Source organism: Macaca thibetana, chromosome 2 (genome assembly GCF_024542745.1).
Source record: "Macaca thibetana thibetana isolate TM-01 chromosome 2, ASM2454274v1, whole genome shotgun sequence".
NCBI lineage: Eukaryota > Metazoa > Chordata > Mammalia > Primates > Cercopithecidae > Macaca > Macaca thibetana.
In genome coordinates this window covers 21,399,520-21,427,478 of record NC_065579.1, presented here as the reverse complement: position 1 = coordinate 21,427,478, position 27,959 = coordinate 21,399,520, and the positions used below count along the sequence as shown (strand labels likewise).

General features: G+C 38.4%; 1 protein-coding gene across 6 annotated transcripts in view; it reads left to right on the top strand.

The window, feature by feature from the left end:
* LRRC3B (leucine rich repeat containing 3B) overlaps positions 1-14,514 on the top strand; it is a 206,257-nt gene extending 191,743 nt beyond the window's left edge. For all 6 annotated transcript variants that reach the window (XM_050779504.1, XM_050779505.1, XM_050779509.1 and 3 more), the window contains one exon: positions 6,771-14,514. In XM_050779504.1, the coding sequence (XP_050635461.1) occupies positions 6,931-7,710 (780 nt within the window). In that variant the 5' untranslated portion in view covers positions 6,771-6,930 and the 3' untranslated portion in view covers positions 7,711-14,514. The remainder of the gene's footprint in view (positions 1-6,770) is intronic.
* Positions 14,515-27,959: the final 13,445 nt, after the last annotated feature.

Genomic DNA, 27,959 nt, shown 5'->3' with positions numbered 1-27,959 from the left:
AATGGAAATAAAAACTTCAAGAAATCGGGATGGAAGAAAATGTGGTCTACAGTGGAGGCAGAAGTTGTTGGGTAAAGCTGAGTGTAAAATTATGATTTTACTTTTGGGTATGCCAAGTTTGAGGCCCTGAGGAACTCTTCCTGTAGTAGACAGTTGAGAATGGAAATGGAGAACTAAAGTCCATGACAGAACTCAGTGCTAAAGATGTGAATGAAGAAGTTATTATCTCCAAACATGATCCCAAAGACCAGCAGTGGAAAAATTACCTATGCAGTTTATTCGCTTGAATTAACCAGGTCCCAACTCTCTTTTCCTAATAATTTTAATCACAAATACACAGGAATTAGACGTATTGATGGTTTATGCAACCAATACTTATTTTGTAGATAACCTGATCATATAAATAAATCATATCTAAGCTCTATGATAGTCAATAAGACTAATTTTGGAAATACTGCATTAAAGATATCAAGTACTCAAACTTTAGGTTTTGTGAAAATAAACAAAAACCACCCAAATGAGAATAAGCAAATGCTATTCATTCAGAGCTTTCTATAGCAAAAGAGGCAACCACCATCCCTTGCATTTGGCGGAGAGACTCAAAGGCTGGCAGAGGAGTGTAAAAGCATTATAGTGAGAAAAAAGGAAGGCTTCAGGTGAGTTCTGATTGAAGGCTGTTGACATGGGAAAGCTGGAGGTGGGCTAACTAGAAGCAGGGCAGCATATGTGATTGGTTAAGGGTGCATATCTAGTGTTCTTGAATTGGTCCTAAGTTGGAAGCAGGGTTAACATTTAGGAAAATTATCAGTTAATAATCAGCTTCTTGGCTGATTTGGGTTGTTTGCTACAGAGATTGTGGTTTGGTTTCCTGGTCTGGTTGCTGCAGATTGTGCATCAGAAATCTATTTTTGTACATGGTGTGGCTACTGTCCGTTTGTATATTCAGTCTCTCGTCATGAAACATGTACTACTTTTAATAATTCATTGTTCTTTCATTTGCCTTTGCCATCTTGGCCACCATTGTTCAACTCTTTCATGCACTGAATAGTTGCTTTCTGAGGCATTAAATTTGGGTTCATTTTTTGGCTAATCCTATTTTAGCCAAATTTTAGCCAATATTATATTTTAAATATTTACTATAAAATAAAATATACGTTTATACCATAAGGAATTAAAACCATACAAAAGAATATAAAATAAAAGGCAATTCCTCTTCTCCCCCTGGCAGCCTGTCAGTTCCACTAGTCACTTGGGGTTAACCATTACTAATAGTTTCTGGCATATCCTTTTGGAAGTGATCTATACATATGTAAACATATTAATTACATATTTATATTTGCATATTTATCTTCTTTAAAAAATCTACACAAATGTGATTATAAGTATTTGCTTTTTTATTGAGCTGCTCTTTAGGGTAATCTTTGGACATCTTTATATCATCAATAACTTATTCTTCAATTTTAGATTTTTGATAGATAGTCCCAAATTGCTTATATGACAAGAGTGCACCAATCTATCCTCTTGTCAAGTGTTTGAGAACGCTTTGTTCTTAACATGTTTATTGACACTAAATACTATGCCTAATTTTAATCTAGATGATAAGTACTTTAACCTGAATTTATTGTACTGTCAGTGAAATCAAGAATCTTTTCATACAGTTTATTTTGTATACATCATATGCATTGCCATTTATATATATTATTTCCCATCATTTTTCTTTTCTGCCTTTTTTTCTTTCTTTTTTTTAATTTTTATATTTAGAGACAGGGTCTTGCTATGTTGCCCTGGCTGGACTCAAACTTCTGGGCTCAAATAATCCTTGCACCTCAACCTCATAAGTAGCAGGGCCTATAAGTGTGTACTGTTGCACCCAGCTCAGCTCTCCATTTTTTTAATTAGATTAGTTTATTATTCTTTTGAAAGGATTGTTTGTGTATTAAAATAATCAACCTTTTGTTTTGTCATTTGTTCTTTGACTTTGTTTATAACCTTAACTTTTTGCCATGGAGAAGTTTTAAATTTAAAATAATTAAATGTATGAGGGTTTTTTCCCCTTGATCTGAATTTTATGTTTTAAATTAAAAGCCCTTCCTGTTTTGCTATCTATTTCCTTTTTAATCAAATTCTCCTGTTTGGTAATAGAGTTGCATAGACTATAATTGGAAGAAACTGGTGTATCTGGCATTTCTCTGTGAATTGATACACTTAGTTGTCTCAGAAGGGTTAATAAAAGCTTTTGTGTTAGAATCTCTGAATGTTCCTGTCATTTAATGATGAAAAGAAAGAAATAAGCAGCAAGACAGTTGTTAATCAGCCACTGAATGGCCTGTCTTCTCACTGAATGAACACCCTGTTAAATGCACTGTTTTTTTTTTTCTTCTGGAAATGGTATTTGATGGTTGCCACCCAATCCCAGAATTAACTGCTAATGCTCAGAAACCTGGGTGGCAAGAAAATACGAGCGAGATATGAGTCTGGATAAAATAATTCTCCTTTGGGGTGCAGTGAATACTTAAACACCACATCCAGAAATATTATGGAGTCCTGCTTGACCCAGACATAGTTAAAGGGAATGAGTAGATGGGGACAGGGTAGTCCAGTGAGTCAAGATTTGCAGAGGGGGAGTTAGGAGGGAGGAAAGATGCTGTTTAACTTGGTCCGTCCCTTTAATAGATCTTATTCTTATCAGAAAGACAGGCAGTAACTGCTGTTGTTGTTTTGCCATTACCAGTGTGACCCCAGGTCCTTCTTTATGTTCTAACCACTCATTCTGAAGTTAGTAGGAAGGCAGTCTTCTTGCCCAGCAGCATAGCTTGTTTACTGCTTGGGGTTTGTGTATAGATGTGATTCAGTCAGAGCAGGAGGGAGTTTTAGGCTTCCAAGCTTTTTAGCCCTGTATTCTGCTGGATGATAACCAATGTCAGAAGAATATCCACCTCTTTTTCTCTGAGGCGTATAGCCTCATATCTTCTTTTTCCAACAGGCATTGTTGACCTATCTAGTAATATAAAGCAATGTCAAACTGACAATCCCTTTGGAAATTACAGAACCAGTATCATGGAGTGGAAAGCAGCTCTTCCATCCTCCCTGGTGAAGATGACCTTGACTTGGTGCCTTTGGCTTTGTTGTCTACATCCTGGACATCTGTCTAAGTCTATTTGCACTGCTAAAGCAATAGAAATTTATTTCTTACAGTTCTGGAGTCTGCAAAGCTCAAGATCAAGGTGCCAGAAGATTTGGTTTCTGGTGAGGTCCTGTTTGTTGGCTTATAGATGGCTCTCTTCTCTCTGTTTCCTCACATGGCAGAAGGGATGAAGGAATTCTCTGGGGCCTCTTTTATAAGGGCACTAGCTCCATTCATGATGGCTCTGCTTTCATGACCTAATCACTTCTCAAAGACCCCACCTCCAAATATCTTCACACTGGGGATTAGATTTAGACATCAGAAAATGCGAAGGACACACATACTCAAACCACTGCAGCATCCCAGGGCTCAGCTGTCTACATCCTGCATCTTTTGTCACTTTATTCTGGTTGGGGGTGATGGCTGTAGAGGCTGACTCACAGAGGCTCAGCAATATAGCCAATCCCAGAAGACTTTATTCTCTTTTTATCAAACATAATAGAGAGAAAATGAAATACTCAGTTCAAGTCCAACTTCTTTGAAAGCAAGGGGTGCTCTGTATTTATACTCCTAACAAGCATTACATCCAGTTCACAGGTAGACCATTTGGGATATGATGGATTCCATCTCAAGAAAGATTGCAATCTGAGTAGAGAACTCAACCTGTGTCCTAAACATTTCTTATATGTGACCATGACCATTGGACTGATCCTTCTGGAGAAACCCTGAATAAGTGTAAAGAAGCCTGCTGAGGAAGAGTTCCATTCTTCTTTCCATCTCCTAGGAGCCTGAAACACATATGACTTTTCCTAAGTCCATTATGTTGCCGTGTAACACCAGTAGACATTTGATGAACCAATGTTTATGTTTAAAATATTTATAAAAATAATTGCCATGGAGAATAAAAAGCATAGCTAGACTCTTCAATATTTTGTTGCTTTATTCATATAAAAGATATTTATTTAGTCCTCACGATATGCCAAGCACTATGCTGGGTGTTGGGAATGTATCCGATAATAATAATAGTAACTATGGCTAAGAAGCATTGAACTTTTACTACCAATTTCATACTGTGCTAAGTGCTTTACATATATACTTCATATAACCCTCAAATCAACCTTGTAATTAGGTGCTTTTATCATCTTTATACAAAGATAAAGAAAATGAGATTCCCAAGAACACCACTACTAATAAGAATTAAAGTTGGGATACAGCCCCAATGCAGTGGCTCACACCTGTAATGCTAGCACACTGGGAGACCAAGGTAGGTGGATCACTTAAGGTCAGGGGTTCAAGATCAGCCTGGCCAACATGGTGAAACCCTGTCTCTACTAAAAATACAAAAAAAAAAAAAATAGCTGGACATGGTGGCATGTGCCTGTAGTTCCAGCTACTTGGGAGGCTGAGGCGGGAGAATTACTGGAACCCGGGAGGCGGAGATTTGCAGTAAGCCGAGATCACACCATTGCTCTCCAGCCTGGGCAACAGAGCAAGACTCCATCTCAAAATAAAATAAAATAACAAATAAAGCTGGTATGCAAACTCAGTGTACTTTCTACTTTTTAATTGCTTACTGTTGTCTCTGCAAGAGGCAGAAACAAGTCTCTGTCCTCATGGAGCTTGTACTCTGAATAGAGAACACTTTACTACACCAAACTCCTTTAATGAATCCCAAGAGAAATATGAAGTGTCCTCCAGAAACAGCTTCTCATCTTTCAGCATGTTTTAGGCTGGTTGCACATACTCAGTGGAATCACTTGGTTGATGTGGACTCCCTTTATTTTCTTCAATTACATTAATTTCTTCTATCTCCTGTGTTTTTCTCATGCCCCTTTCCTAGAATTCATTGCCTTGTCCTTCTACTCCTCTGTCTTCTCTCTTCCCTTTCACACCTGTTTATTTTTTTTCTTTCCCATCTAGATTCCTATAGTCCCCAAGTGCTATGCAAGACAGTTTTGAAGGGAAACATGAAAGGGAGGATACTTTCATTGCCAATGAAATGCTCTGGTGATAGAGGGCTTAGTAAGCTTAGGGTCTCTCTTTAGCATTCTCTGGTACTTAAGGGACTCAGTTTTCCAAAAGCACATCCACTGCATTCTGCTGTTGCTAATCTCATTTTTTTCCATGATTAACAATCCAGATCATTATGTTTTCAGCTCACATTAATCATTAATCTTCTCTTCTGTGAGTTCGGTAACATTTGGAGTCATTTCTCTCTGTATTTATCCATCTGGGATCTTCATAAAAGATAAGTTTTCAGAAAGTCATTAGTTGCTCATGCAGAAAGTTGTGTGTTGTTCACTGCTGTAAGAGGAGTGAATGTTCTTCTTGTTTCTCAGATCCTGGGAGGGAATCTTCTCAGTCAGGCATGGGTTCCCTTTGAAATGCAGAGGGACCCCTCACTTGAGCTCCATGGGGTCCTCAACTTGGCACAGTATTCATAGCATAAAAGATAGGGCTGCAACATAACAGCATCATAAATCACAATAAGCAATGCTTGCTAAATACTTATAGAGCAGATGAGATTGGAAGAGAGTGTGTGGATAGTGGAAAGGGTTTTGATATTAATGAGTCAGAACAAAGACTTTGGCTTGAGTCCTGTCTCTACATCTCAATCTGTTTGACCTTGTGCAAGAAACCTCATCTCTCTGGGATCCACTTGTCTCCTCTGTGAACTGGTCCCAAAGATGTGTGCTTTCCTCTCTATATTAAAGGGTAATTTTGAGAGTTAACTTATATTCTTATCTCTGCTCTCTGCTGTCGAGTAAGTTTCATAACTTTGTTCATATCACTTAATTTTGCAATTTCTGTGGCCTCTGCCAACACTAACAGTATATATATGCAACACATAGAGAGTGAAGTTTATTGGGAAAGTTTTCAAAGCCAGTATTTCTTAATTCTCTTGTTATATAAAAAAGTCTTATAGGTGTGTGTCATATTTAAGCATTTATTGGGATGGGGATATGGTCCTTAGAAAAGAGAGAGAGGATCCTCTGGAAATTCAGTTAAAAGCATCCTCCCAGGTATAATGTAATTTTAAGAGGTCACAAGGAAGGCAACTATCCTGGAGGTTCTTGGTTGTCAGCCTCTAGCAATATTTTGTTGTGAAGGTTGGAATGCATTTATTCTTTTCTTAATTCAAGTAAGATGTTTCTTTAGAGACAATATTCCAAATTGGGCATCCATTCAAAAGCCATGACAGATATCCCTGTCTATAGTCATTAACCATGAAATACTGGTATTATATCTCATTGCTGCCCAAGTGCAAGACTAAATTGCATTAATGCATCTGTTGTCTCAGAAAGGGTGAGCGGCGTAATTAAATTTTATTTCTGTAGAATTAGGAGGGGTCCAAGATGTGGAGATCAGCAGAGAAATAGGGAGTGTTTGTTCTCATTCTATCCAACTGAAAACCAGGCAACAGAATTCAGAAGTATTTTCATATATTGACAGTTCTCTCCCCCAGCACTTGGGATTTGAACAGGAGACTCCCATTTCACAGAGAATTCCTAGTGGCATTGATGGAAATTACCTGCATAACCTAACCCCCTACCCACATAGAATGCCAGACACCTGAGAGCACCTTTAATTACAATGTACCTCCCTTTGCAAAGGAGCTAATTGCATCTGTTTCCCTTTCCTTTAGGTGCCCAAGCAAGGACAGAAATAATGAAGAGACACATGTGTTAGCTGCAGCCTTTTGAACCACGCAAGAAGGAAATCAATAGTGTGGACAGGGCTGGAACCATTACCACACTTGTTGGAGTAAATGAGGAATGGGCTCGTGATTATGCTGACATTCCAGCATGAATCTGGTAGACCTGTGGTTAACCCGTTCCCTCTCCATGTGTCTCCTCCTACAAAGTTTTGTTCTTATGATACTGTGCTTTCATTCTGCCAGTATGTGTCCCAAGGGCTGTCTTTGTTCTTCCTCTGGGGGTTTAAATGTCACCTGTAGCAATGCAAATCTCAAGGAAATACCTAGAGATCTTCCTCCTGAAACAGTCTTACTGTATCTGGACTCCAATCAGATCACATCTATTCCCAATGAAATTTTTAAGGACCTCCATCAACTGAGAGTTCTCAACCTGTCCAAAAATGGCATTGAGTTTATCGATGAGCATGCCTTCAAAGGAGTGGCTGAAACCTTGCAGACTCTGGACTTGTCCGACAATCGGATTCAAAGTGTGCACAAAAATGCCTTCAATAACCTGAAGGCCAGGGCCAGAATTGCCAACAACCCCTGGCACTGCGACTGTACTCTACAGCAAGTTCTGAGGAGCATGGCATCCAATCATGAGACAGCCCACAATGTGATATGTAAAACATCCGTGTTGGATGAACATGCTGGCAGACCATTCCTCAATGCTGCCAACGATGCTGACCTTTGTAACCTCCCTAAAAAAACTACCGATTATGCCATGCTGGTCACCATGTTTGGCTGGTTCACCATGGTGATCTCATATGTGGTATATTATGTGAGGCAAAATCAGGAGGATGCCCGGAGACACCTCGAATACTTGAAATCCCTGCCAAGCAGGCAAAAGAAAGCAGATGAACCTGATGATATTAGCACTGTGGTATAGTGTCCAAACTGACTGGCATTGAGAAAGAAAGTAGTTTGCGATTGCAGTAGAAATAAGTGGTTTACTTCTCCCATCCATTGTAAACATTTAAAACTTTGTATTTCAATTTCTTTTGAATTATGCCACTGCTGAACTTTTAACAAACACTACAACATAACAAATAATTTTAGTTTAGGTGATCCACCCCTTAACTGTACCCCCGGTGGTATATTTCTGAGTAAGCTACTATCTGAACATTAGTTAGATCCATCTCACTATTTAATAATGAAATTTATTTTTTTAATTTAAAACCAAATAAAAGCTTAACTTTGAACCATGGAAAACAGAGTGACTTATTGGTCAAGAAAACAGTATAGTCATTCTACTTGCTCTAAAGAAAAACAGACAACCTTTATGAACTCAAAGAACTATCACAATGAAAAAATGTGTTATTAAGCCCTACTGTACACTGGGGAGCCATAGCTGAATTATTGGCTGAGTTAAGTATCTGTCAGACTCTAAAATACTGAACTTTACTAGGTGGTTATACACAAGTGTGGCATCCTTTAGAGGCTTAAGTCAGGATGCCTTTTGGCATTTACTCTTCAAAAATAGATATAATTAGCTATTGAATCCAAATACTTATTGTACCTTTGCGCTATGCTGGACAAAATGGAAAAGAAAAAGACAGCACATAGCCTGTCCTCAAGACTACTTTCTGGTGGACTGGGGCATGTTTGACAAATGTAGAAATGCTTATGCTAGGGAAGAAGGTCCTTGTAATCATGTAGCATCAACTGGGTGCAAGCACTGTGAGAGGCATTTTTATGTTATTATTGTGTCTTTAAACTCTCCCAACAAGAGAAGAAAGTGACAACTGCTCTATTTACGTAGGGAAAAACTTCAAGTAAGAGAGGTTCATTGATTTACCAGGTAGAAAGTCTTAGAACTTAAATTTGAATCAAATCTTTCTGTCTCCAAAGACAGGTCTTCACATTAAATTCCTACGGAGTTGGTTTATAGTTATAATTTTCTTAGATTAGGTACACAGTTCTATGAGTTTTAAAAAATATATACTCCTGGGCATCTGTCATACAATCAAGATATTGTGTCCTTGTCATTGGCCAGAGATAGGAGAAAGCACATTTGGTTCTTGGAAGTAGGGAATTGTGTGGAAGTTATTGGTTTTAAGGTACCATTACAGATAATCCTTAAAACTTGGGTGGGATCTCATAAGATGATGATGTAGACAAGGAAGATAGAAGAAGCAGAGCGAGCAGAGGGATATCATATAGGGAGGTGTTTGGGATGAAGGAGTCTGTGCAAAGAAGTGAGAAACAAGGCTGGAACTATATAGTAGAGATCTCAGTTGCAGACTAAGGAATAGTAGAACTGATGGCATTTATGGAACACTTACTATGCAACAAGTACTTTCTTTGGAGTATCTTAATGAATCCTTACAAACTCCCCTATGAGATAGTCTTTTGTGAATGAGAGTCAGAGACACAGGAGTTAAGTAATTAATACAGAGTTTGTAAGAATAGCAGGCATTGAAACCCAGTCTGTCAACTCCAGAAGCTATGAACCATTTATCCACTGTGCTGCCTTATGCTCATCAACTTTCCTACCTAAAGTTGCTGATTCCTCAGACCTATAGTTCTGCAGTCTTCTATGTGATGGTTTTATTTTTTTAATACCACAAAAATAGCCCTTTGTGAGATTTATGTAGGGAAGAGGGAACCTCTGCCATTTTGAGACACTTAGCCTTCTCCAACCCAAGTTAGGGTATCTTTGGGCCTAATATTTCTGCTCTCAGAAAGCCCTAGAGGTCCTAGGTAGCAATAGTATCTTTAAATGTTTATTTATTGTAAGGGACAATCCGGGTCAGCTAATCCAGGACCTGTGGCGAGGCATGCAGAGTACTGCGGCCAGGCTCTGCTCATAGTACACACCCCAGGGCCATGGGCTTTTCACCCCAACCCCACCAGACTTGCTAAAAGTGTTATATCTAGTCTAGAAACCTGGGGTAACTCCTCGATGTAAAATTCAGGATACAGGCCCGAGAATTCCTGCATCCCAGCAAGAAGGAAGCCAGAATGTCTGCTTTTACTAACTGAATTGAGAATTCACCTTCCCAGTGAGATTGAAGCTTTGTTGAAGATTTATCGCCCCCTGGAGGGCAATACTATAATATATCTCTGCAGGTACTCTAGAAAGATACCCAACTGAACTGAAATACACGTATTTTTTCCTATAGAATAGGAAAATCAAGCCTTTGCTAAGACAACCCTTTAAAAAAGTAAATTAACTGTATTTATTTGAGTATATGAGTCGCATTCATTTTAGAAAAGCTTTCACAAATCAGATAATCCATTCCAGGCTGCTTCTTCCAAAATAATCTTTGTGTCCTCACTAATGAGAGCTTATTTTCCCAATGGTCAATTGTATTATTCAAGTAAAAGCACTTGTGAAGCAAAAATCCCTGAAAAGGATTGTAAGTATAGTCATATCCTTGTTCAGATGCAGGAAAGTTAAATTTCCACATATTTACTTTGAAATTCTCCATATACATAGAGCTGAGAGATGTGTCATAGGTTAATAATTCCCTTGCCTGAATTATATGTGTAGATTTTTAGTTAATAGTGCCTCAAGTACTTTTTTGTTTTTGTTTAAAAAGAACCTTTAAGTTCGGTTGCCATGAATCAGGTATAAGCCACTGGAGGAGAAAATTAATTCTTTTGTTTGTTTCATTATTTTAAAATAAATACCAGGCTATGGCACCCATTTATGATCAGAATTGAGAGGAAATGCTCTTCCTGCCAGCTTGTGGGAATGGTCTGTCCCCCAAGGCCAACAGTATATGCTGCCAATGAGTGAAAGGAACTAAGACTCAGGTCTGCACAGAAAAAGGCCCAACATGTATGCATGTATGCTTCAGTTTTGATCCCAGCTTGACCCTTAATTTTCCAAACCTTTGCAGATGGAGAGCTACCTATTTGGGGACTGTAAGATTTTTGAAATTAACTATCAACTCAAGGCACATAGTATCTTACCTATATCTTACCTTCTAAACATTTTAAATAACAGCTTTTATCAGCCTCCTGTTTTGGCATCTGTTTCTTAACCCCAACCTTTTAAATTCAGAAATACCTAGGAATTTTAGCCTAATCTTTGACAATGTGCTTATCTTTGAAGCAAGGAAAATCATAAAACACGCCAACCCAACTGGAACATTTTTAACAAAGTGATGAAAAGTTATGTAATGGAAGATTTAACTTTCAAGAACACTTTGGCAAATTGTAATGCAATGATATACAAAATCTGCCAGGTACGCATTGTTCTTTTTTACGTCCTTCTCTGATTCTTCACAATAATTCTTGTCCTGACATCAACAAACATAAGGCAGCCTCGGACGTGGGTAGGTTTTCCTTATTGGTTTAATACTTTCAATTCATATAGTAAGTTCTCTCATCTATCGGCAGAGTTAAGAAGTGGAAAATTCTGCTTAATTAAATGTCTTTGTTACTACAACTAGGTGAATGCCTAGATTGTTAGGGCTGGGAGAGTCTTAGGGATGAGCTTGCCTACTTAATTTACAGGTGTTGAAATTGAAACTCTTGCAGGCCTGCAGATTAGCACCGTGTCCTCATGTTCCCCAACCAGTGTCCCTTAAAGGACACTAATTTCCTCTCTTGATAAACAACACAACAACATACACCATGAAAATGTCACTGGCCATCAGCAAGTTTCCTTGAGGATTCGAAAGGCATGTAAGGCTCCCACACTGTCACAGAGTCACAGTAAAGATTATTTATGATTCCAAAAGCCCTCTTATTCTTTCAAGATAGGATGAGGAGATCAGTTTGCCTTTTAAAACAGCCCCCAGATAACATGTTCCATGTTGAGCATGACCTGGTTTCCCAGTGGAGAGGTGGAGAAAATGATCCTGGTGCAAGTTGCTGGAGAGGGAGAGTTGATTAGCATTTGTTTCCTTGAGTAACAACATAAACCACAAGTGATTGAGTGCATCCCTGCTTGGCATGAGGAGAATGACTGTCCATAAATGATGCCCTTCTCCATTTCCAGAGCCCTTGTTAGCTTGACTTCCCAAAGTGATATCACTCATCTGTCAAGCTGATTGGGTCTGACCCGTACAGAGCAAACCAGAGGCAATCTCAATTACCACACATTTATAAATGTCCTGTCCAGCTCATTCCGAAGTCCAAATAGGTGAATCTGAATTCACACAAAAAGGAAGATCTGCATTCCTCATCCACATTTGCCCACACTCATGATACGGATGGTCCCAAATGTGCCATATGACTTAGTGGGCTACATATCCCCAGCCAGGGCCACTCCTCAAGGTCCAAGACTTCTTCATTCAACTCAGGGAAATTATGCGGTAGAGGCCACAAGGTGAACATAGAGTCTCATGGTTTCATTGGTGGAGGACAGTAAAAAGGAAAGTCACTAGTTTTATGGCTATAATCTCCTCAATAAGAAAAGAACCAGAAGCTAGTGAGGATCACTTAGGAACCATGCACGTGTGCATGCATGTGTGCATGTGTGTGTGAGTGTGTGTGTGTGTCTGCGTGCACATTGGGGTAACATGGAATTGGGTTGTGAAAACATCAGGAAAACAGATGTTGGAAACATTGAAAACAAAGCGTACTTGCCAAATTTGGCCTAGGGATGGCCTAAGTTTCGTGTTTCTGGGGAAATTACTAGATATATTTTTAAGGCTGTCTCCAAGTTCAGTGCAAACATTTACACTTGTCACTCACTAGTGGCAATTGAGTTGATCAATTTCATAAGTTGTGTTTCTTCTTTGGCTGGAAAATGTTCTGCATTTTGCTCACCATTTTCAAACAAGAATCAATGTATTTGCTTTCTTTCCCTATGGATGTCCAGGCATCCAAATGGCAGGAGTTCTCTGGATCTGACCTCAAAAGCTAGGCCTGAAACGAATATATTGTAGGTCTCTCTGGGGTTAGAACCAAAACCTCATGTTTTTTGTTTTATTCTTTTTATTTTTATTTTCTTACAAAGAAGAGTTTGTAAAACAAAAGGCAATCTGAAATCTGGCTGTTGGTCTGAGAACCAACAAGCAATCTGTTGTGCTAATCTCATCAACTGTTGAATAGATTTCCAAAGAAAATGACCCATGGGGAGTAGGATGAGGTTAATTCACAGAAAGCCGGCTTCCTTGGGATTGTCTGCATTTCTTCTGAAGGAAAATGTCTGAAAGATGCTGGTCTTCTCTCAAAGTCTTTCATTCCCACAGACAGCCCTGCCAGTTCTTGGGCTCTCTCAGGAGCCAACTGACAAGAGGCAAATGCGATGTGAGAAAGGAAGAAGAAAATCTCGAAAAAGTATTGCCTGGAGTAAGTCTTTAGGGGGACAAACAGGACTGACTTAAACTGACATTTTCAGCACTTCACCATTAACAAGACTTTTTATATTCACATGAACTGAGGAATCCTGTGCATAAGTCACAGATAAAGAATCTCTTATCAAACAATTCCACTTCTCCCTAACAATGGTTATCATTTACTTGGCATAGTGCAAGATTCTGTTCCCATCTTCCCTAGTTCTCACAACATTTATTATCGAGTAGATACTATCATTTTTCTCATTTTGCAGATGAGGAAACGAAAACTTAGAAAGCATCCTGCAAGAGCAGAGCCAGGTAGCTATCTGCAAAGCCCTTTGCTCCACCAGTGTCACATTGCCTAGTTATTCCGCATCCTTTCATTTTATGAAGTCTCATCTTAAGACTCTTGATAAGTGGAGGAGGATAGGGAAAGACATTTTTCTTAATTTGCACAAGAGGGAAGTGAGGTTCTAAAGAACAAAGCAAGTCTTAGCTCACTCAGCTAGTTAGCAGAGCTTGGTGTTTGGGGATCACAATGGTTTATCCCTTTTTTATGCCCATCCCTTTAGGCCCAGCCAGCTCTGAAATCCCACATACACTTAAGTAAACCAGGCTCCAGGATGGGGCAGATGTACATATAGTTTTCAATCATGGGGATGATGACTTTTATTTTCAGGTTGCTCCTGGGATGGTGGGGATGTTGGGGAGGGTGGTGTCACTGGCAGCCACATCTGCCTTCAGTCTTACCATTTGCATGTACACCAGCCAAATTCTAACTGGCACCTCCTGCATCCACTTGCCTGAGGGTTTTCTGTGGTCACCATGGCATATTTTGCCACTTACATAGCAGGTTTGGAATGCTGGCGAGTTGCACCTTCAAGGTGCAATCGTCAGCCAATGACTAGTAAGAACTTGGTGTATAAACACCCAGACCCCTCACTCTGGGAAGCATATATTCTACCCCATGTTGCAGAGTTTCCCCAGAAGAATGAAGCTCAACTCATACATCAAAATAATGGGCTTTGTAAGGCACGAATTTTTGCTGTCTTTCTTCCCTTGTCTCACTTTTCTACTTCCCTTTTGATGTTTCCCAAATAAACTTTTGGGAAACACTTCCTAAATAAACTCTTTGCATTCAAATTTCATCTCATTGCCCACTTTTTGGGGAAACCCAACCTAAGTCACCTGAATATACCCTACATCAATAGTTTCCAAACCCAGCTAATGATCAGATAGATTGAGAAAGACTTTGAAAAATATTAAGTATGAACGTGTTACCCAGATCTACTGAACTAAAATCTCTGGAGGTTGGGTTCAGACCTCTGTCTTTCTGTTAATCTCCCCTCTTCTGAAGATTTAGTGATTAGTCAGGATACCAACACTGACCCATAAACCATCCTGCACTAGAAATTTTTTCTGGAACATTGCACTTGGCAAAACTTTGCTGCCATAAGAAAAAAAAGTGAACTCTATTCCTTCATGAAGTGAGTGTCATGTGAACCCATAATAACGTTCCCTGTTTTGCCTTACATCCTAGGAATATCATAAGCAAAACAAATTTATGCTTCAGATATACAACCTCACAGCCCATCTAGCTGTAGCCCAATTTCCTATACTTTTGGCTATTTCATATAAGTCATTAGTTATTTTGATTATTTTAAATTTGTTATTTGTATGTTTCCATTGTGTTGTATTTATTTACCACCTCTCAAATCCTTTATGTAATGAAACACGGAAGAAAATGGCATTTATTTGCTGTCTTTTACATTTCTCTCAAATTTATAGATAGTTCCCAGACTCATTTAATATTCTATATTGCTCAAGTTCTGATTTCTTATAATTTGTTTCCTCAAACTTAGTTTCATGTTCCAGAAATATTGGATATCCATTTATCCTTTGCTATGAAACTATGCCCTGATCACCAAGATTCAAGATCAGACACAAGTTTAAGTCTCCCAATCTCACAGCCCCAAGGTAGCTTTTGCTAATTTGATCCCCATTCACCTTGGAAGGAGGGAGGTAGAGTGGATGAAAGCATTGTTTTTCAAATGAGGGAATTGAGTCCCAGAGATGCTAAGTTACTTGCCCAAGGTGTTCCCTGGTGAGAGAGCTGGGACTTACAGAAAACTCACTTGACATGAAAGCTCATGTTCTGTCCACTTCTCATTTATGAGGCATGAACATCTTTGGAGAGGCATCAGGCACTTGCAAGAAGAAGAGTAATGCTCTGGCTTGAGCAGCTTCTTAGTTTTCTTTGGAGTGAAAAAGGGCCATATTTATCTCTTTGTTCAGATTTGGAAGATTATCTTATCACTGTTGCTATTTTTATAAGAGAACAAACAATATCTTAGTTGCTTTATTGTTTCATTTTGTCAATTTGTGCTTTCCAGCTGATGCTATATATAAAATGGGCTGAATTACGACAAAAAGTAGTATGTTGAATCTCTAAGCCCTAGTGCCTCAGAATGTGAGTGTGTTTTGAAGCAGTGCCTTTAAAGAGGTAAGGTAAAAGTGAGGCTATTAGAGTGGGACCTAATCCAATCTGACTGGTGTCTTAAGAAAGGCGAATAGGACACAAAGAGAGTCACCAAGGGTGTATGTGTTCAAAGGCTCAGTGAGAAGTCAGCCATCTGCAAGTCAAAGAGAGAGGCCTCAGAAGAAAGCAAACATGCCAACATCTTGATCGTGAACTTCTGGCTTCAAGAGAGCTGAGAAAATGAATTTCTGGCGTTTAATCCATGCAGTCTATGCTATTTAGTTATGACATTCCAGCAAACTACTACACCATATTAACCCTTTATCTCCAAGGAATTTTGGAAGGTTTTCTTAGTAGATAATATGGGAAAAATTTAGGTATTGAAGGTGATCAATTAATGCCATCCCATTTTGAGTGCTATGTGTGTATCTTTCTGTGTTGCCCTTAGTTTTCAGGGGCAACTTTGCCTTTGAAGCCAATCTACCTCTGTCTTTTGGAAATGCTCTGTGCTGACAAGTATGTATCATACCTCTGAGAAGTGAGAACTTACGTGTAGATACATGAGAGCAAATGAGAAAAAATGAATACATGATCAGATCATGCTGCCTCTATTTCCAGAAAATTATTTTAAAGGGGAAATAGCCATATATAATGAAATATCTTAATTGGGAGAATGATATAATTATGTGCATTTAATTACATTTGAATTCTTATTCTACCCCCCGGCCCAGTTTCATTAGGAATTTTCCTCAGAGCTAAAAATCCCATTTACCCATTAAATTAGTTTTCTTTAAAATGGGGGAAAAAATGCGAAAGCTTTATTAATTCCCTTCCAGCAATTTTCACAGCAGACTGGCTCTGTTTACAACTCCAACGATCACTTCTGAGATTGGGAGATCTAAAAACTCTGACCAGGATTATAAATGATGGCTCTTGTATGTTTCCTCTCAAAGAGTAACAAAAACACTGTAATTAGAATCGGCTTACCATTTGGTCAATGATACTCACAGTTGGCTCGGCTCAGCTAGCAGGGGCTATGGTTCTGCCAGTAAGAGACTCAAAAAGACTTCTGCAGGCAAGAAATTTGGAAGCCAGAGACAGTGGGAAGCCTATTAGAAAGCAGTTCATTGGGCCAGAGATTTAGCTACAATAAGAGACAAGTGCAGAGGGGCCCAATTAACTCGGTATTTTAATTTGCCTTGTGGAGTGGTAAAAAGAAAAAAAAAAGAAGCTCAGGACTTTTGCTTTTCTTTTAGTTTGCTTACAAAACAAAAATAACTTCAATGTTTAAAAATCAGAAGGTTTAAAATCATGTAGAAAATGAGAGCAATATTAAAAGACACTAAGAGAAATTATAAATTATTCCAAAGCCACTAAGAAATAAGTATTTTTTCCTATTCTGTGCTTTCTTTTAGACCTCTTCTCTCTCCCTGCACATTTCTAAAATTTCATATAGAAGTGACATATTATGCACATTGTTTAGATACATTTAATAACTCCCTATGCCCCTCTCAATAATGCTCAGGCCAGACCCCTTTATGCTGATATGGCCCTTCCAGATCAACCTTGTCCAGTTTTCTGGAATAATCTCTTGTTTCCATCCTCATAACCCATTAGGTTCCTACCTCTCTTATCTTGAATTCCTAGAAACAACAACCCTCTAACCCACCACCCCACCCCACTGCAATTCTTTGAAGAGCTCCAAGCTGAGATGGGAGTGTGATCAACTTTATATTTCTGAAAGCTAACTGGCAGCAGCATTCAGAATGAACTGTCAAGAGTGAGAGGAAAATTGGATATAAGTAGCTCAGGTATTTGTTGCACTAATTCCTGGTGAACAAAAGCTAGAGGCATAGACCAGAGTTGTGGCAGTGGAGACAGAAAGTAGGTAAATTTGAGAGATGCTTGGGAGATGCAATCAGGCATGTGTTAGATGCTATCTATCTATCTATCTATCTATCTACCTATCTATCTATTTATCTGTCTGTCTATCATTATCATCATTTTTGTAGTTATTGGGCTCTGGCCCTTAAGTTTAATGATTATGAAGTTCATGATTAAAATACATGGAGTCGATGAGGCTTTGTAAAACCGGCTTAATTATTTTAGCCAGCAACACAGTTTCACTGTCAAGTTCAACCTGATCTAACCAAAAATAGGTTTGATTTCTACTGTATCACAGAATAAATGGTCTCAAATCTTTTATATTGGTTGCCAGAAAAGGATGGAGTTAATTTTGTTTGAAGACATCTTTTAATGAAGGCTTTATATCAAAAACTATAATCACTTGTCACCTTGCAAGAAAATGATTGAGCTCCTGTTAATGTCATTTATTACATTTCTTGTCTAACTTTTGAACTAAGAGTTGTAATCAGCTGGAATCTCTGCCCTTCTAGCACCTTCCAAATCTCCACACATATGTGGACCTGTTTCTTGAAAAGCCTAGGTAATGTCTGAGCTTTTTATTCAGGAAATTAGGGTGTTGCATGCTGTACCTGGAATTCACCAAAATAGGTGTCTTTTAAAGGTGGGTGAACACAACTAAAGATTCTTTTCCAAGCCACTCGGATACCATCCCATGGAGTCTAAAAGACCAGCAAAAAATGGCATAAAGGATTAATGCCTGGTTGTCAAAATAAAATGAAGTACATTGTTTTTAAGACTCAGTGTAATAAAATGCCCTCTAGGACCCTTTAGTGTTGCATAAATTTAACACTTTAAAATAATGAAAAATAACTTTTAGCTAACAACATTTATTAAGGAATTACTATGTGCCAGATGTCATGCTAAGCATTTTTCATGCCTTCTTTGGTTACTCTTCACAGCAACCCTCTGAAGTAGATACTATTACAATTCATATTTTACAGATGAAAGAACTGAAGTTCAGAGAGGGTAATAAACTTATCTGTGGTCATACCTTCTGCAAGTGGTAGAGCAGGGGGATGCAGATCAAGCATTCTGACTCTAGAGGTAACATCACCAAGTCACAGCTGTGCAACACTGCCCCATGCCAGGATAATACACGTCTACATGTTTTTCATCACCATGATAATTAACACTTGGGTTAATTCATTTAAGCTTGAGAACGTATATTATGTACCATTATAATCTTCCCTGCCCCCAAACTTTTAGTGTCTCACCAGCTTTTCAAAGTTAGTAAGGCAGAATGGGAACCGTAACCTCAGTCTTATGACACTCCAAGCTGATGAGTGTGATGTATTAGCATCATATAATCTATTTCCAAGTCTGTACTGCCAGTCCTGAATTTAGCTACTTCCTGTCATGCAGAAGAGTAGCTGAGCATGTTACAAATTAAGGAACACTGGATTTGTTAAAGGTAATTATTTATATGTTTTAACCGTCTACCATGATGTGATAAGAACTCTTGTTCATCATAAGTAATAGACTTGACAATTTAATATTAATAAGCACATTCATGTTTGATTCTCACCTATATTACAGTACACTGCCAGTACTAAGAATCTGCCAACCATTTTAAGATAAAAAGATCTTACTTAAAACAATAAATTAAAATGCATCACATTCTGGGCACATGCTTTATTCCAATTCATGAATGCGTACATTGCTCTTCTCTATGGAAAATCGGGTGATTTATCTATAACATACCGACTTTTGTTTGAGAAAGTATGCAATAAATTTAGTTTCTGGTTCTTCCTAAACAGTGGAGGCATCTCCCAAACACAACTTTTTTATTCATCCCAAAAAAATATAAAAAGTAAGAAAAATATCAGCTTTGGGGTGAAGTAATCTTGGTGTAATTTTAATCTTCTTTTTCTAGGGTTTAGCTTTGCCTAAATTAAATATACTTTAAAGTGGCTTTTCCTATAGCTATTTGCCATGATTTTATATATAGACATAGATATCAATATAGATTTAGATATATAAAAAGAGGAATCAGGCGGCAAAATTTAAAGAGCCAAAAGGAGGAAAACAAATGTCCCTGTACCAGTATGTTGGGTGCCCTGTAGCAGATTAGATCATAGTCCCATCACTTCTTACCCAGTGCCATGTGATTTGCAGTACCTCCCACTGGTCGAAAGTAACAGTGTGCCCATTCAGAGCCGTGGTGTCAAATGTTTCCACATACTCTCCTACACTTCTGCTATTCATTATTAGAAGAACATATACCAGGTAGCCATTGATCTAAGAAGGCTGGCGGACTCATGAAATGACTCCTTGAGTCCCTGAAGTGGACCACCTAGCAGCTTGAAGCAGAGTCATCCTTGCTGACTTTCAGAACAATGAGCAAGAGAAATAACTGTTCCCTCTTTTAAGCCACTGAGACATTTAGGTTGTTTGTTATGCAGTATGATGGCAGCAACAGTTAACTGCTACAACCCATAAGATATAACCCTACAAGAATACCTAAAACAAAGGGATGAGAAAAAGAGTGACCTAAAATTTTCTGCCCGCTGCTGTGAGTGAATGCTTCCCACCATCAACACTGGAGAAATTGATCCACTGCATTCTGAGTCCGGAGGGGACAACCACTTTATTTTAAGAGAAAATACACCATGTGTGTGATATGTATAGAAACAACCTATGCTCTTCTTTTGTAAAATTCTTTGGGAAAACCATTCATCAATAGCAAATGCCCTTGTGTATTCAATCTGATTCTGACATAAAAAAATGAATAATTGTAGGCATTAATATCAGTTAATATTTAGCTCGCTTCTGAAAATAGCTGTAGATGACTTTAACTGAACCATTCCAAGTCACATGTCCCCATTTTAATCTAAAAGATCTCCCTGAGATTGGCATAATAACTTCAAAAATCTCAAGGGAAACATCATCCACAGGAAATAGAAGCTGTTAAAGTTTTGTGAGATATTAGCACTTTGCATAAGAACCAAGGTACTCACTGTACCCAAGCGTTTTCCATCAGCTGAGCTGTAGTTCATTGAGAAGAGTAGGCAGCAGGAGCATCACAAATCTACACCCCACTTTCTCATCTACATTCTGTGTCAACATGCATTGTGAGCTGGAAGCATGGCCTTGTATGATTCACAAGGAATGCTTTACAATCTGTGTCACTATACATGTCACAACTATAGAGAGAGAGAGATCCAGGTTTGAATCGTGGATTTTCCATTTATTAGACAATTACATGGGGTGGCTTACGTTCTATGAACTTCAGTTTCTTCAACTGTAAAATAAGAGATAAAAATAACTCTCTAGTAGAGGTATTAAGAAGGTTAAATGAGATAATATATAGAAAGTACATAGTAAGGAGACCTCACCTTCTTGGTACTATAAAGCCTGCCAACCATAGCCATTAGTTGTTTGTTCTGTTCCTGAATACAGCCCCTGTGTAACCTTATATGGTGTGTGGTATTCCTCTCCCTGGGGATGTGAGTATATGTGACTAATAAATGGTTATCAATGTCATCTGCCCACTATAAGGTGTTGTATGTTTAGCCATCCCTATAATTCTTGGGCAAGAACCTGTGTCTTCACAATGTGTTGAACAGGGTATGATCAAAAGAAACACCTACCACAATAAATGGTCATTGGTGTTATCATTTTCAAGGAATAGAAGCCCTAATATTGCTTACCAGCCACCCAGAAACACCTTTAGAGTTGCTTCTCTCCAAAGCAGTGGAGTTGCCAGCCTCTGTACTGTCCAGAAGCTGACATTTCAGCCTAGGGATATGGAAGAGGAGTGAGAGGCATAACTGCAGCAAAAAGGGTGTTTGGCCTACGTGATTCCTGATCACTGTGGCCCACAATATAAAGAAAACAGAAATGAAAAGTCCAGTTCCATAGTCACTATAACTATCTCAACATCTCTAGGGTCTCTTATGCCACTGTGATCTTATGGGATCACCTCAGGGACATGTCAGTGTCATTGACGGTGTATTCCTGGAAGCTTCCTGGAAGCCTCTTGACCTGTGAGTCCGCATATAAACCCAAAAGTAGATGAGGGGAAGCTTGAGTTCAGAAAGGACCTCTGAGGATTCTTAAAAAGCTACAGATGGAGACAGTATATCCTCAGTTGTTGGTTCCTGCTGCTTCCTGAGGAACACTTCTTCATGAAGCTTCAGTCACTACACTAAATACGAAGCAGGGGTGTATTGTTCACTGTAGCCTTCACAGTGCTTAGTATGATGCCTCACATTTAAAGGACTTTCAACAGACTTGTGTTTAATGAATTATTGTTTGAATGAATTCAAAAGTGAAATGAATTTACTGTATACTTAGTACAATAAGAGTATAAGAATTGTAAAATATGGTCCCTAAAATTAAGGAAACTGCAGTATTTTTGAGGAGACAAAACCCCAAAACTATATGAAGCAAGGGGAAACTCAGTGTGCACAAGGATAATTGTTGGTGGCTCCTTGAAGAAGGTAGATAATTGAGTCTGAAAAGAGAAGAAATTGGGTCAGCTGTGGGTGAGAACAGGGTGAGCAAATACCTGTGCTTTCTCATTTAAGAATACTCTACATGTTTCTTGTCTCTTATTTCAAGAAGAAGGAAAGAAACATGTAGATAAATAGGCACATGTTGTCCTGCAGGAAATGCCTGTGAGCCTTTCAAATAAATTGTCTTTTATGCATCATACTCAAAGTATGAAAATTAAATCAAAGAATTTCTCATAATAAAAGATAGCAATTTTGTCCCAGTTACCTTTCTTTTGAACAACATTATCAATGTTTGAATGTTTCTATCTATGAAATGCAGTGTACCCAGTGTGATACTAAAATACAGTGGATACAATGTAAATGAATTCCCACCTCAGAAATAAACTCATGAAAAGTGTCAGTTTTCCCTTGATGCTCTTATTCATTATGTGCAGAATAAAAAGAGAGTCATGGTGTAAAAAAGACTTGACAAAGCAATGTTGAAGCGACAAATATCTGAGGCATAGAGTTGAACTATGGCATAAAATACGATCACTAACGGAAAATAATGGTACCTTTCAAATTAAAAAAAAAAAATCCTCACTATAGAAATGGAAAAATGGTAGTCATGCTTTTAGGAAGACATGAAGTCAAATTCATTCCTACTGTTAAGGTGTGGTTCTATGTCAAAATATTAGAATTAGAAATTGAAATATAGGTTTAAGAGCCTGGATTAATGGATAAAAATCACATTAGTAAGCTAAAAGGGGTTGCTAACCTTCAGCATAAAATAAATTGTATTTGGAGACAGCATTCCAAGTCCATTGTGAACAAGAGAGATACAGAACATTCACTGATAATTTAAAAGTGTTTTATGACTGATGTAAATAGCTTCTAAGTATTATTTTTTAACATACACACGTGTGCATTCATGCACACACACACAAACACATACACTGTTCCTTAGTTACTATTTTGAAATAGAGACTTCATTTCTAAACCAAATGAACCATGTTATCTTTATGTCTGATGAATTTACCTCAATATCTCACCCTCGCCAAAAATTCTGAAGGATATAATGCTTTCCTTTAGTCAGAAACTTGAGATAACCAACATTGTGTTGTATTGATTAGTCTTTTCCAGGGATTAGGAATTTGTGATTTGGGCTTAGAGAGTCTCTGTCATGGTAATACAAATGATTTTGCATTAACTCAGGGAAAGGCATGAATGCTTTCTTGGTCATTGTAAGGTCACGCTATTAGTTCATGAAAGAAAGTCAAAATTAAATTAACATGAGGAATAGTTGTTTCTCAAGATGTTCTGACTTGAGACTTGGGAAAGAAATGAAACCTTATGGTATTGTGATGTGTTTGAATTTAAATATCCCTAAAGGGAACAATTTACTGCTTGGAGTAGAACCACTCTCTCATTCTTCCCCTTTCTGAGTGAATGGGAACCAAGCTCATCCCCCACACAGTGTCCAAGCTTTTGTACACTGAGATCAGAGCAATATCAACAAAGCAAAGGATAAAAATGTTGCCAACTGATGCCCACGAGTATCAAATTTGTAGGACATAAGAAGGGAAAATAGAGACTAAGAGTTGATCATATTCTTGGTAAATCTGGTGGCTCCCCAAATTTTAAAAAATGGACACTGGGGACCTGAGTAAAAAAGAACTAAAGGAGAAAAAGTTTCAAAAGTAGAGGGGGAAGCAAGCAACAGAATGTCCTGGTTGAAAGCTCCTTTTAGGAAGGACGCCTTCTAGAGTATCACTTATTTCATGGGTGTTACCTAAAACTGGATATAGGACCTGGTGCCAAAAACCCTATTCCCCTCCTCAGCTCTCTACTCCTTTGGAGTAATCTCTCAAACCCCTTTAGGTAAGGACATTGAAATTCTTCTTTGAATTCCACTTAATAGAGAAGTGGATTTCCTTTCTTCCTGATTATCAGTAAGCAGAGGTAGTACCCTCACAACAAACCACTGGTCAGGAAGGAGCTTCTGTCTGAGGTCAGACACTCAGTGGGAAGCACAGGATAATTCCCTCCAACCCGCCAACTTCTCCTCCTAGATAGCAAAACTGTGAGCAGAGAAAAACTAGTAGTGCAAGGGAGTTTCTTCTTTGGTTGCTATGCTTCCGTTATGTTTTCCAGTTACAGAACTATTTCAACATGAAAAAATAAATCGAGAAAATCAGTTTGGGCCTGATTTGTGGGATGGCCAACAAGCCAAACATCGAGTAGAAAACCTTGCCCAAGCAGTCAATGCCTTGCATCCGGCACCCTGAGCAGAAGGTCCACATAACTTTACCAACCATCAGGTAGAGGCCCCAAAAGACAGATGTTTAGTTCACCCCAGATGGAGCCAAAGCCCCTGTAGCAGTTTCTCATGTAGGTCATTACCCAAGGAAATTTAACAGGAAATGGAGATGGAGAAGAGGAAGTAAGAGAGAAGTGGCTAGGGCAAAAGTCGTGTGAATTCTGCAGCCTTTAGAATTTAGTCCAGTGGGTCTCAATCTTGACCACACATTAGAATCACCTTGGGAAACTTTAAAAGTCCCAGTGCCTATGCCACACCTTGGACCAATTAACTTAGCATTTTAATGGGTGGGACTCAAGTATTAATTTAGGTTCCCCAAGTGACTTCAATGTGCAAGAAGATCGTGAACCACGACATTGGTCCATTTTTATGTCAGAAAGCGATGGGGGAGTGGGGGGCGTATGCGGTGGCTCATGTCTATAATCCCAGCACTTTGGGAGGACAGGGTGGGAGAATCACTTAAGGTCAGGAGTTTGAGAACAGCCTAGCCAACACAGTGAAACCCTGTCTCTATTAAAAATACAAAAATTAGCCAGGCATGGTGGCAGGCACCTGTAATCGCAGCTACTCAGGAGGCTGAGGCATGAGAATTGCTTGAACCAGGGAGGCAGAGGATGCAGTGAGCCAGGATTGTGCCACTGCACTCCAGCCTGGGCAACAGGGTGAGACTTCATTTTTTAAAGTTGAAATGAAAAATGAGGCCTGAAAAATCAGATAGAAGGGGCAAAATTAGGCCTTTGAAACATGATCAGTCTTTATAGGGTCAGTAGAGTGCAAGGTGAGTGTACATGGAGGTGAATTTGGGTAAATAACTTTGGATCAGACTGTAGTAAAGTTTTAGGTTCCAGAGGCATCTTTATATAGTATCAGGTATAGAATTAAAGAGATCTAATGGTTCTGAGAAATCAGATGCATCACCTTAATCCCAGTCCTTGGGATTTCCAGGTGGGCCATATATCGATGAGCAGGTGACTTAGGTGAAATGACCTTTCCTGCTTTTCCTCTATCTGAATGGTGAGGACATAGATTGTGTCCAGCTGGGACAATTCTTCCTTTAGTTAAAGATACCCCTAATGAATTTCAACCATATGTCTAGGGATAAAATTGCCCCACCCAGCATATTCTGCAGTGGACAATAATTGGTGCTGAACTGGGTGAGCAGAAAGAATCAAGTTTTCTCATATTTCAGAAATACCTTGTCTTATAAATGACATCTTTATTGACCCAAAAAAGAAATAATTTAAAACATTGACATCATTTCCATCATTTTCATACAGTACTCCTTCCATACAGGTGAAGCTGGTTTTCAGTTTCCCACTGAAACTCTATTCCAATTTATTTCTTCTTATTATTTATTACATATACATGGGTCTCTAGAGATATTAAAAATCATTTCTTTAAAAGTCACATTCCTTGAAACCATTGTGAAACAATTCCAGAAACAGTCCCATCCTCACTAAAATTAATAACAAACCCCTCACCCATCCCACCAAACTTTTCCACTCTTAGTAGAGTCCAATTTTGAGTCCCAGCCATTGAAGCCTTCTCCTTAAATCAGCAGTCAACAAATTTTACTTGGATATCTAGGCTTTGGGTTTAAGCATTAGGTTTAATTGAAAAAAACACACACAAACCAACCAACAAACAAAAAAACAGAACGGAAAAGAAGAAACTAGTCCTTGGCTCAGCAAATTAATCTGGATAATCCAACTACAAATCCTTTTGTTAGGGACAGATTTGAAAAGCCTCAGTCAACACAAACGGAACCTTTCATAAAAGCCTCTCTCTGCCACATAATATTTCACTCTCTTAATCTTAAAAAGCAGGCCTTTCCAATGAGATGCCTAACACTCTGCATTATTTAGTCTTCTTAATCCTTTCTAAAGTTTTACTACATTAAAAAATAAGATCAAGGAACTGCAGGTGTCACAATAATAGCATGTTCATACAATTTGCAAAATTATTCCTGAAATTGTGTACTTTACCCTATTACTTCCTTTATTTATGCTTATGATTATCTTTTTCTATTTTCAGTTGTCATTCTTTTCTCTCTCTTTCAGCCCTTTCTTCCTTCTCCCCTTTTGCTGCCAAGTACAAAGTCACCTTAGAATATATTCTAGAGAAATGCATTTTTCCTGATTTTTCAAAGAGACAGATTCTTTTCATGAAATCCTATCCCCTTTTCAATGGAATGTCGCATTTGGTTTATAGGATGCTTCAAGACTTCTCAGTTTCTTTAGAGCTGGAGATGAAGGGAAGAATGGAAGCTCATAACTTGGAGGAAGTTTCCTATTTTTATCTGTAATGTTTAAGTCTACAGTTCTGCGTGAAGGTGACTTTTATCACTTTAAAAGTTGAAGGAGGACAAAGATTGGTCTATTTCCCTTCTAAAGAAAAAAAAAACAGCAATTTTGAAAACTCTGTAGAAATAATGCTTTCTCAAGGACAAACTGCTTTTATTTCAGAGGTTTCTGGAATTCTACAGCACTCTTCTGGGAGAATCGCCTAGTGTCCAAAGATGGGATATGTTATAATTCAGTTGGAGGCCATACACTCAGAAAAGTAAGTGGTTAGGCACAGAAACAACTACCATGATGAAATTTAGCGTTTGTAATCAACTTCGCCAAGAGCTGTAGCTCAGCTTCAGGTCAAGATATAGCCAATCTCCATTTTATACAAATGATCTCAGAAGAAATTATTCTGGTCAATTGAATATGTTAACTAGGTTATTCTAAATGTGGTTCATTAATTCCATACAAGTACATACCATATTGTATAGTGAGTATCATTCTGTGCTTTTGTCTCTCCATCAAACAGCTGTTTAATATTTAAAGTCAAGAACTATGTTATATTTATCTTTGTTGGCACATACCCAGTGTGGAGGAGACACAAGCATAAGTTAAGCATTGTTTTAATGTGGCAAGTAATGAAAAATGCCACTCAAATTGGCTTAAAGAGTAATCTGAGCAATCTAGAAGTAATGCTAACTGTAGGTAAAGCTTGATCCAGAAGCAATGAAGATGGCTTCAGGTACCTTATATACTTAGTATGTAAGGAAAAGTTTAAAAGTACTTAAAATTATTTGACAGTTTTTAAGTACTTCTTCCCCAGGGTATCTGTGGTAGCAGAGGAAAGATGATCAGTCCCTTGAAGTCATGTGATTGGAATAAGACTTGAAAGGGTCTCACTCAGCACCCTGCCACAAGTACTTTCAAACATGTGCCTAATGGCTGAAAATTATTTAACAGTGGACTAAGGTGTTATAAAGAGACTAGATTTATAAGGCAAGCATTTTTGAATGAAAAGAAAACCTGGAACAGATCTTCCCTCCAGAACGAATGATTGAGAGAATCTTTGCAAGAGAAAAGAGTTGAATTCTGGACCAAGTGGAAGCAATGCATGTAAAGGATGAAACCACTGTTCCTGCCACTTGGAGATGTTGTTCCTCTGCTTTTCACCTCATGAACACCTACTGATCCTAAAAAAACCTTGCTCTTATTCATTCTTATAGCCCCAGTTGTTGAATTAGGGCCTGGTTCAAAATAGGCTCTGAATAAATATTTGTTGAGGACAAGTTTATTGAGACCCATTCTATTGTAAAGGAATAAAGGAGATGTCAGTCATATAAATCCAAACTCCAGTGGCCCTTATGGCGAAGACATCAGTCCTGTTGTGTCGAAGGCCTATCTCAAGAGCAATCCTGAAAACGCAGCCAAAGCTTGTGTGAGGAGGACCCGT